General features: G+C 38.3%; 1 protein-coding gene across 2 annotated transcripts in view; it reads right to left on the reverse strand.

Annotated features, from left to right (window-relative positions):
* The window catches only part of LOC148732446 (uncharacterized), an 11,398-nt gene extending 2,349 nt beyond the window's left edge, over nt 1-9,049 (reverse strand). The window contains exons 1-11 of one of the 2 annotated variants that reach the window (XM_088756655.1): nt 8,866-9,049; nt 7,084-7,180; nt 6,368-6,443; nt 6,185-6,236; nt 5,475-6,031; nt 4,433-4,738; nt 4,027-4,317; nt 3,552-3,714; nt 2,957-3,165; nt 1,788-1,972; nt 409-885 (exon numbers count right to left, since the gene is read on the reverse strand). In XM_088756655.1, coding sequence (XP_088612781.1) covers nt 409-885; nt 1,788-1,972; nt 2,957-3,165; nt 3,552-3,714; nt 4,027-4,317; nt 4,433-4,738; nt 5,475-6,031; nt 6,185-6,236; nt 6,368-6,443; nt 7,084-7,131 — 2,364 coding nt within the window. In that variant the 5' untranslated portion in view covers nt 7,132-7,180; nt 8,866-9,049. The remainder of the gene's footprint in view (nt 1-408; nt 886-1,787; nt 1,973-2,956; nt 3,166-3,551; nt 3,715-4,026; nt 4,318-4,432; nt 4,739-5,474; nt 6,032-6,184; nt 6,237-6,367; nt 6,444-7,083; nt 7,181-8,865) is intronic. The other variant, XM_088756654.1, reaches the window with a different exon arrangement.
* Between the last annotated feature and the right edge of the window lie 1,829 nt (nt 9,050-10,878).

The raw sequence follows: 10,878 nt of genomic DNA on the forward strand, positions 1-10,878 counted from the left end.
ACGATATGCCATCTACTATACCATCGTTTACCTGTTCCTTCTAAACTAGCGTGCACTTTTGAAAGTGACGCGTGTCTCAATTACTGCGCAACGACGAGAACCTATGAGTAACAAACCCATGCTATTCTTGATGTGTTCAGAAATTCGAAACGGATGGGCTGCCAATCGATAAGCTTACAGAAGCATAGAATAGGCTATTTGCAAGTTCTAGAGCCCTTCACTTCCAACATGAGGCCATGTAATATACCATTTTTGTGAGATGAGCTTATTTGCGTGAGGATATAAATACCATTTTTCACAGCAGAGGCTTTACAATTTCCCTCAATTTAATTAAAAAAGACTGAAACCCGGGACATCTATGAAGTGGCCTAAGTATTCATAACCTCTGGTATCTCTTTTGATGCTTACCATTCCTTCTGCAACCTGCCACGCAAAGCAAAGAAGGTCCTTTTCTGAAAGTCCCTCATTTTCGTCCTCACATTTCGAGGTGGTTGCGTTTTCTATCAAGTTAACAACAGAGGCCGGACGACCAGAACCATGCCTTGGTTGTGGGGTAGCGTCGTTAATTAGAAAATTTTTCTTTCCAATCAGCTCTTCTCTTTTCTCGTCCGTGGCCTGTTCGCAGGTATTTCCAGTGACGATGTTTTGTTGGATTGGAATGGCTTCCTTGTCTGTAAATCCTCGTGTGTTTTCATATCCATGTTCTTTCTCCATCATTAATGGCTCTCTTTCATCCAAAGTAAAAACCTCGTTCTCGCCTACTTTTAAATCTGGGTCGTCTCTGATGCGCTTACAATCGTCTATTCCATTTCCGTTTTCAACTGTTTCTGAACTTAAAGTTAGTTCTCCGCAAACATCTAAGGTGATCTCATTTCTAGCTCTAATCTGCATGTGAAATATAAAGTTTCTAAATACTTAAGGTTTGAAGCCAGATTTCTGGTTTTATTATGGATACGTTAAGCGAGTTGTTAATGAGTGCGCCAAGCGTAAGAGTTGCATCATACAGTTAACAAATGGTAGACACCACAGTGTATACTATTGAGTTATGGATGCACGCGGGAGGTTGCTAAGCACGAAAGAAGCGTGAGAGTCGCTCGAGGCGATAGCCGAGAGCGACTCTAACTTCTTGAGTGCTTAGCAAACCTCCCAAGTGCATCCATACTGAACTCAATAGTGTACGCTGTGGTGTTTACCATTTGTTTTATAACATAACATTGATAAATTGTAGCTAAAGAGTTCCCTTTTATTTAACAAATCTTACGTGACCAGAAAAAAAAAAGCGCGCGCAGAAAAATAGTCTTTGCATTTGCTCACGTCAGCAGCGTACACCCATGGGCAAATGGGGGACGCTAAATTGACCAATCAGAGTGCACGCTTTGCTTTGGTTATGTTATAAATAACATTGCTTTACCATTCAAATCGCAGTTGGAGAACTCTTACCAAACTTCATCGACATAAGGTAAGATTGTTTAGGTGTCACAAAGTTTCATCATATCATTGTCGAGTGCGTGGGTATGAAAAAGGGCTAACCCATTATGCAGTGAGGGGGAAGTGTAGAGGCACTGGGAATCGTCAAAGTTTGGAAAGGACAAACAATGGAAACCCTAATCACCTAGCGAGCTTTAGTCAAAACCCGTATGAATACTTATTCGATCGCTTAGCAAATGGTGATGGTTCAAATCCTTCCCTCTCTCATGCCAACAACAACTGGGGGATACCTACCTTTATTTAGCATTTTTCTTACTCTTTTTGGGAAAATCGGGGCTCAAAAGTGCGGCTTGCCTTACCTGTTTTCGTTGGCTTCTCAGCCACTGGAGAATATCCCCATAAGGAAGATATTCCATTACTAGATAGATTGGCTCTGACTTGACCCAAAAGCCCAGCATAGTTAACACATTCTTGTGGAAACCAATTTCCCTCATGATCTCGATCTCCTGTAGAAGTTGTCTTTTGCCTTCCCCTGTCCGCGTTTCTAAAAATTGGATGAAGAAAAAGATAATTATTAGGACTGTTTCAATAACTGATCCGTTTTAGCTCTTCATTTCAACCTTACCACCAAGGATGAATAACCGGTTCTTACCTTTGAATTCTTGTGCTGATAAAGAAAGTCTAAATCTTCTTTCAAGTTCTCATAAAAATCTTTTAGATCATCATCCTTGACAATTATACAGGTACTTAATAATCGTGCCTTTCCGAATGAACAATACCTTCTATTTGAAGAAAATCTTTTTAAAACTCGATATGTAACTGCATTCTTTTCGGATGATTCTGACTCGTTCACTACGAATACTTTGACATAAAATTCTTTATGTATATGAGCACGATCCTTCGCAGTAAAGCACTATTTGAGCAATAGTGAAAATCAGACCGGAAAAAAAATTCAGGCCTGTACGGGATTCGAACCACTGACCTCTGCGATACTAGTGCAGCGCTCTACCAATTGAGCTAACAAGCCAACTGGGAGTAGGCCATCAAATTAATTCGACATAAACCCGTAGATGATAAATCAAACAACAACAAACATATGAAACATATGTGTGAACTGCGGTTATGAGACGTATATGAGCACGATCCTGGATCAAGGATCGTGCTCATATACGTCTCATAACCGCAGTTCACACATATGTTTCATATGTTTGTTGTTATAAAATTCTTTGTTTTTAATGTATTTATGTGTGTATCCAACGTGCTAGGGCACTCTATGGCTTGCTGAGCTGAGTGAAATACATAAATTGATTTAATTCAACAAACGGTTTGAAACAAGTAAAGCCGTCATTGAGATCGATTCTCGTACCCTTTTCGAAAATAGGCCGGGTGGCTTATTGGAAGCAATTATGTGCAGATCAAGAAATTTGCCTGAAAAGTGAAAAATAACAGTTGCCCTAATTGGACCCACAATGACAGTGGACAGACTCGTTCAGCTCCAAACAGAACAAATCATAACTGAGATTCTTACCTAAAGGTGTTTTGATAGCGACAACCTTGCCTTCAATGACATCCACTCTTTCCTCTTTGGGTTTGAAAAAAACCTCGACGCCTGCAATTTTTGTCATTACACCTTTGTGGACTTTTCCGTATGCACCGCGACCTAGCTCTTCCATAAATGTCACTCGCTGTGGTGGGGTCTCCAGGTGTAGAAGGTGGACAATTTTATACTTTGCTGATCTAAGGAATATTTAGAAAGATGTTTTTTTTTCGTCTAATCTCGAGCGTGGGACTAAAAGAAAATTCTGAGTTCCCATGAGGAGTCGAACCTCAGACCTTCGGATTCCGCGCTCCCATTCTTGTGACTAGGCGAAAAAAACATCTTTTTATATTGATACACAGGACCTCAGAAATAATTGATCTACAGAAACCGATCTCTTCAGTAAAATTTACCAAAGCGAAAGTTTATAATTCATTCCGCTGAAGAGGCCCTTAAAATTTAAAGAACCTTGTAATCAATAGATTCGCAGTCACTAAAAATTGTTAATGTGGCATATAGAATTCTATTGGGATTGCCAGTCTCGTTCAATACTGTTTCATAATAAAATGTTGTGAAAAATCCTCACCTTCTGCGCGTAGCCTCTACTTTCTTTTTCCTCCGTCTTACGATGAGGATCGTTAAGGACACAAGTAGTATAAATATAACACAGATAGTAATGATACCAGCTGTGACTGCGTTGGAGTCGTCGGTACCACTGCCACTGCTGTCGTTTGTGATTGGTGTGTTGCCTAACAGGAATGTTTGATATGTTGTGTTCACATTTTGCATTCAAAAATAACCTACCTTGTCATAACACACGGCCGCGTAAAAGTGAAAGAAAGGAAAAAGACAATTTTCTCGCATTTATTCTTTCAAAGTCATGGATACGTCCTCGAGGTAGGAGAGGAAAAAATACATTAAATGCACAAAACTGTGTCGGGTCGTAATAAAGGGCCGAAAAAGAGTAAACGAGAAGAACAAAATCTTTTTCTTTCATTAACTTTGTTAGAGGTTTCAAGTGTTTTTGAAGTGAAAGAGAGAGCAAAACCGAGTTGAAATACCTGAAGTTGTTATGTTATGAAGAGGTGACATTTTGCTTTCTCCTGCAGAATTAGACGCAGTCAATGCTAGCTGGTATTGCTGACCACACTTGAGCGAAATTATACTGTAAGATCGTCTGACGTCAGTGATAGGTTTTCCGTGCCACGCGCTAGACGAGTCTTGAATCTCTCTGTAGTGAACTGTGTACTTCTCTAATGGGCAGCCATTGTCCTCTGGGGAATTCCAAGAAATGTTCACTTTGCAGTCTTCCAGAATTGTGGTTGAACTGTGTTGAATAGGCGATGGTGAATCTGTAAAAGGAAGTAACATGTATTACCTTTATCCCAGAATAATCCTTTTAGTATATACTAGACCTTACGCTTTTTTGACCAATGAGAAGTACGCCGAGTGATTTTATTTTCTTACCTTGTCCAGTTAGTACCTTCCAATGATTGCCGGCATCTCTTGGCGCTTCTTCGGTGACATTTATAAGATTTTCTGACAACCTGGCATTAACAGCCACATCATACTCTTTGAAACATTCCAGCTCAAGATCATATTGATCTACACCCTTGGGTACGTTTACGCGGAAATTCCAATCCTTCGAGTTTACTTCTTTGTAATATACAGTGTAGTTTACTGGAGGACACTGTCCTTCAAAGGTTCTCATCCATCTGACCATGACATGTCTCCCCGGGACATGGACGGTTTTCTGTGTCATCAGTGGATCACCTAAGAGAGAACATTCATTGCTGGATTTCTTTCGTTCGGTCTTATGAAATTTGTGAGCAGGTGTATGGAAAGGGCGAAGCCAATCAGACAAAACACCTAAATTAAACATTTGCTTGACTCGATCTTACAATCTAAACCCTTTCTTACTCAATGAAGAAATTGAATTTAAAAAGGGAACCTTTAGTTTCTTTTCGTTTAGTGTTTTAAGCAGACATAAAATTTGGAGTGTTAGATTTTCTGGCTAGTGGAAATCTGATTTATAGCAAGAATGAAAACCGACAACAGGAAATTAAATGAATCCGAAATACAACGGTAGAGGGCGAGTGTTCTCGACTTCTGGCATCCCTCCACAACCTATGCATCAATTGAATTTGTTTTCCCCAGCTGGAAAACACAGTCCATTAAGTTTTCCAGTGGTGGATCCTTCGTTGGCCTGTCTCGTTCTTGTAGAAGCGGATAGCACAGGGGTAAGTAGGCATGAACTTTATTTTCACAAGTAATTTTTTGACTTCGTCGAGAAGGAGGTGTGCTCGTAGTGTAAGAGGCGAGAGCTTGCCTCCCACCACTGAAGTGAAATGAAAACCCGAAACTTGGCTGCACACCCAAACAAAAAAAAAACAATCAAAACTCAAAATCCCATATTTTACCTGGAAGAAAGTTTTTTTAAGTTTCGATCCCCGTTGAAGTGCTTAGTTACCTAATTATTTATGAATTCAGTTATTTGTTAAAAAGTCACCTCTGAAGATACTCCTAATGGTATCCCGTGAGAGCGCGGTTCCAATCACAAAGAGATCCATTACTGATCCTTGGAACTGGTAGGATTTCTCAAAACTGGGGTGTCCACCTAAGTAAGCTGTTCCACTCTCAGAGGATCTTTTATTTTCCGCCAAAACATCCGACATTTTCCCGTAAATTTCTTGGCCATTCACATACAGAGTTATATTATCATCATCCCAAGTCGCAGCTGCATGGATCCAGCAATGCAGACGAATTCGCTCATGCGCTGTTTTCATTCTCCAAAGATTTTTACCTGATACTCTGTTTTTCAAAGACGGCTTACCGTGAATGATTGTAAACATATACTTTTGCAGTGCCCAATCTACCAAAATGATTTCATTTTCTGTGCTGTACCTTTTCAATTTGATCCAGCACATTATCGTATATGATTCTCTTTCGTTGATGTCTGTTTTGAGCCAAATCTCAACATAAGACGCGCTTGCATCTTCTACCTGCCCAAATGTCAGCGCGTTGCTTCCATCACACCTCCCTTCTTCACGGATCACAGCCCCATAACTACAAGATACATCAACGTAAATATTACATCTAAATTTTGTTCTAAAATTCTCTCATTTTCCCAAGTGAAACCATAAGGAAAAGGGTTATCAATGTTTAATGCTCAAGGTTTGGTATTTTATGGTAATGAAATGAAGCTTATATTTCACCGACCTTATGTTGAGCTCTGCACCGTTTAATTTCCAGTGCATAAGAACATCGAAGTCTGCAAAATAACAAATATTACCTTAATAAGTACGATTCTGGAAAAAATGTATTTGTTCTCTTATGACTTATTGTGGAGCTACACTGAAACTTCAACGATATAGAAGACAAGTGAAAAAAAAAATTAAACACCTTTTTCCCTATGCTCTCTCGGGTCTGGTGTATCCAAGGTTGACTTTTCTGAACCTTCCCCAACGTAAATAGCAGTCTAAAAACATAATAAAATAGGAACTAAAGATTTAAACCAGTGTATTTTTAAATGTAAGAAATGGTACTGCGAGATGGCATATGTAGGAAAGGGCATTACCTTAACTGGGTATTTGCTGCCTTGCTCTCGGATATAATCATCTGTTCGTTTTTGATTGACTCTTAATCGTGTGTGGACAATTATCTGTAGATTATCAGATGGAATCGTCTCGTGTTCTTTTTTGATCAACTCTTAATCGTGTGTGGAAAATTACCTTTAAATTGTAATATACTACCCTAATCGGTCCTGTAAGGACAGCAGACAAACTTGTTCAGCTCCAAATTTACTACCCTCTATGCCTGATGATTTTTCAAAATTATCAAGCAGATAAAATATTAGAATTAATAGAGACTTGGTCGCTAGCTATCTTTCGCGCTTCGGTACTTCTTCGGTTTTTCATTTTTATGAGTTTTTTTTTTGCCACATTCTTACAGTTCTGATCGGCCGTCGTGAGTACCTTCGTTTTGTTCTTACGAGACAATCGAAAAGCACTCCGTAACCCATCTATAAATATTTTCAACCATTTTTGGACAAAGGTGATGCCAAGAAGTATAAAATGTTCCTTCAAACAAGAATTCATGATGTGTAAGGTGTAACTCACCCCAAAAAACAAATTTCCGGCTATAATCAGTTGTACATTGATGTCCATGACTTTAAAATGTCCTTTGTTTTCGAATTCCTTGTGCCACCTGTAAACACTTGGATAGAAAAGAAGAAAGAAGCAACTTAAACCATAGACTTCTCTAAATGACACATGTTTTAAAAGTTTTCAATAATGTATGAATCCTCTTAAGGTTGCTCAGTCAATCTGTTTTCACAAGGAACCTTTGAAAGGCATCAGGACGTTTTAATGCATTATTACCGGAACTGTTTCAGAGCCTTAAAACGTCTTTTTATAACTCCTCAATTGTATAATGGTGCAGTTTGATGAAGATTTCTTTCAAATCCAAACGTAATGTTTGTCGGCAAGTTTTTATCGGTGCATTTGCCGGGTTTCAGTATCAACAATGAAACATTCACAATAAGACCTCGCGTCAGGTATGACAAACTTATTATCATGAGCGTCGTACCGTCAACTTTAAAGTATGTGATCTATAAAATACAAAATAAATGCCTTAAGATCCCACGACTAAAAAGCGCTAGAGCTAAACACCACTTTCTTCCTGGAATTGAAGATCTAGGCAAGCTGTTCTATACTTCATGCTTTTCTTTTGAGTTTCAAGAATCATTCGTTAATCTTTCATCGACATTTGATCCTTATTTGTATTTATGCATAGATTAATCAAGCTCGTCAGAAGAAAGCTCAAATAGATTTATGAAGAACAGTATACAGATGGTCTAGTCGGCAACAGGCAGCTGAAATAGACAGTTATACGACTTCCGATCAAAAAGTCTTTAATTTCATCTTCTTGAATTTTTCTACGCTTCTGGTTGAAATTTCTTTAATGCTGACCAATAAATTAAACATACGAGCTTTTCCTTTACTTCGAGAATCTATTTTGTGTACCAGCTCAAGACGCTTTATTTTCTTTTAACAAAATTGGCATCAATCATGATCATTGGACAATAGCTTTTTAATTAGTATATTTGCATATACAAATTCCTTGTAACAAGCCATTAAAATAGAGCTCCTTTTAATAAATTTCACAATTTGAGTAAAGGATGTCAGTTTTATGAATCGCAAAACCAAATTCATCTTCTAATCCAAATAAACTAGTTAACAGATGGATGTACCACAACATCAAAATTTCAAATTTAGGAAATTTAAAAGTTAAGATAAAACGAGCACCATATGCCGCCGTCGAATAATATCTTTTTCCACTATTCAAGTTTTTCCTTGTTGATGGAAGATATGTCAGCTATAGACCGGCCTAAGCTAGAGTTTTACTTCTTTAAACCTAATGAATAAAAACTCCTGTTGCGAAGTTAACCTTTTAGTTTTATATTTTAGGGTCCTCAAGGTGTTGTTAACAAATTCTTATAGGAAAGAAGAAAAAACAGAGTCCAGTCGTCTGTTCCACGCCAATCATCTTTTTTTTTTTTAATATTTTAGGTACAAAAACTATTGGGAATATTCATGTTCTTATCTATTATTATTTTTTTTTTAGTAAAGAAGTAGCTGCTGTGACAGATGTTACATGGAACACGCCCGCAAACATTTCTTACTTCCCTCTATTATCTCGTGAATATTAGGTTTAAAATGAACTAAAAGGGTTGGCGAAACGATGGAAGAAGCCAGACAGGACTTCAATATGTTTCTCTTTCTGAGTTAAAATAAATACCAATAAAAATATAGTGTGTAATTCAAGTTGCCTTTGGAAACTGTACTGAGTCTGCTAAGCTGTTGCTTGAAAGATCTATTTAAAAGGAATGTTTTAAATACCTTCTAAAGAAACCAAACGAAACGTCATCTGGTCGAGCAATGACAGAAGATATTCATACTTGGTGCATAGGCAGTAAGTGATAGCGACATGCTGTATTCTTTGTCATTTTCTTCCACATATTAAGTTTTAAGTGAGCAGTCTCCTCTATGTTATTGAGCAAGACTGAGAGAGGACTGAAACGGCGTGTGGGGCATTACCGCTGAACAAATTATTCGGCCGAATATCCACCCATTGCAATTTTCTTTGTTGTATATTCATCGATTCGACATGTGTGGGCAATTTAAAGGATGTATGTATATTTATTTGTTAAGAAGATTTGGTTCGGGAAAAATTGTCCTTCTTGATCTCGACAGAGATAAAAGATCAACGAGGTACAGTAGGTCTTTTTAATTTAATGTCCATCTTGTAAAAATATTGAAGGGGCGAAATCCGGCCGATTTGAAATAAATCTGCGGCGAACCCTCCAAGTAGCAGTCTTCTCCTTAGTAAGGGATCATCAACCTCGTTCCAGGGCCTTTTCCCCACCCCACCCCCAACTAAGGGAAAAGGCCCTAGGAACGAGATGGGGGGGATTATTGGCTAAGGCGCGGGTAATATTGGAAACAAGAGGGACAGCTATTCATCATCTTGGTAAGAGTTTAAATTAATAGATAAAAGGTGCGTCGTTGATTCTACTCGATTGGGATCGACTTAGCAACATGAAGAGATATGTTTACACAGAAGCTAACTTCAGAGGGTTTCTATCACGTGGACTGAAATGTAAGAATTTCTCATATCTTTCTCAACAAGATTATTTTTCAGACTGTCCACATTCCACAAGGTTTTAGATCTAGCAGCTAGAATTAAATAACATCGCTAAGATATGCGATTTTTTTATTCATATGCAAATCACACCCCCACCGAACGATCACGTTTGGCAGTATCAACTGCGCTTTGACCAGAAGAGGAATCTCTTCAACCCTCAACTCCTCAATATCAACAGCCCATGCCAGAGAAAATGATGAGACTTAGGACTTGGTGGCCTTATTACCAATACGACTGTGAAATATCACTAACAGGGAAGAATTGCCTTTGATATAATGATATCAAATTTATTGAATTGCACCTGTTTGTTTACTCCAAACATTGGTATGTGTCACATATCACACATATTTTGCTACCGTTTGTTTCATCAAATAGAACATCAAAATATTTATCAGACAGAGTCAAATAAATGGAGGCATATTTATGAGCGGATATTAATCCAACTGACCAAATAAAAAGAAGGATTTATTTCTTTCCACACTTGGTTGTATCAATTTCCCTCCGAAGTACTTTTTGTAATCAGAACTGGTAGTGATACATTTGCGATCACTCGTAAGTGTTCATTACAGTGAGTGAACGATAATAGAACGGGTTGGTTCGTCGAGCTGAAACACTAATGCTTATCATTGTATTCGAACGCCACCGACAAGGGAAAAAAAGTAAATCTAACTTATTTTAGAACATCAGGCATATTTACCATATTTCACAAAAGCTCATGTTTGAATCAGTTCCCTGATATTTGGAAACAAGCTAAAGTAATTCCAGTTCACAAGAAGGGCTCCTTCTCCGAGGTTTCAAACTACAGACCAATTTCTCTACTCAGCATTCCTGGAAAGCTCCTTGAAATCCAGATCTGTCCTATTATTGATAGTCATCTACAAGATTGTGGCCTTTTATCCATCAAGCTCGAAGCAGCTGGTATCTCTGGGCCATTACATCAGGGGTTAATGAGCTACTTACTGGATAGTTAACAACTATTCACTAAAGTGGAGGTGGTTAGTGGTGGATATTTACCGAGCCGCGAAGCGGCGAGGTAAATATCGACCGCTAACCACCGACACTGAGGTGAATAGTTATTTTAGTATATACTAAAACAGTGAGATAATATACACCATCGTCATTAATTTGAGTGATTTCCTCGTTTGTCACGGATGCAAACCGGGACGCCATTTTTTTCCGAGTTGCTCGGAGGTAAAAAGCAAAGGATA

Source organism: Stylophora pistillata, chromosome 4 (genome assembly GCF_964205215.1).
Source record: "Stylophora pistillata chromosome 4, jaStyPist1.2, whole genome shotgun sequence".
In the NCBI taxonomy this organism is placed as follows: domain Eukaryota; kingdom Metazoa; phylum Cnidaria; class Anthozoa; order Scleractinia; family Pocilloporidae; genus Stylophora; species Stylophora pistillata.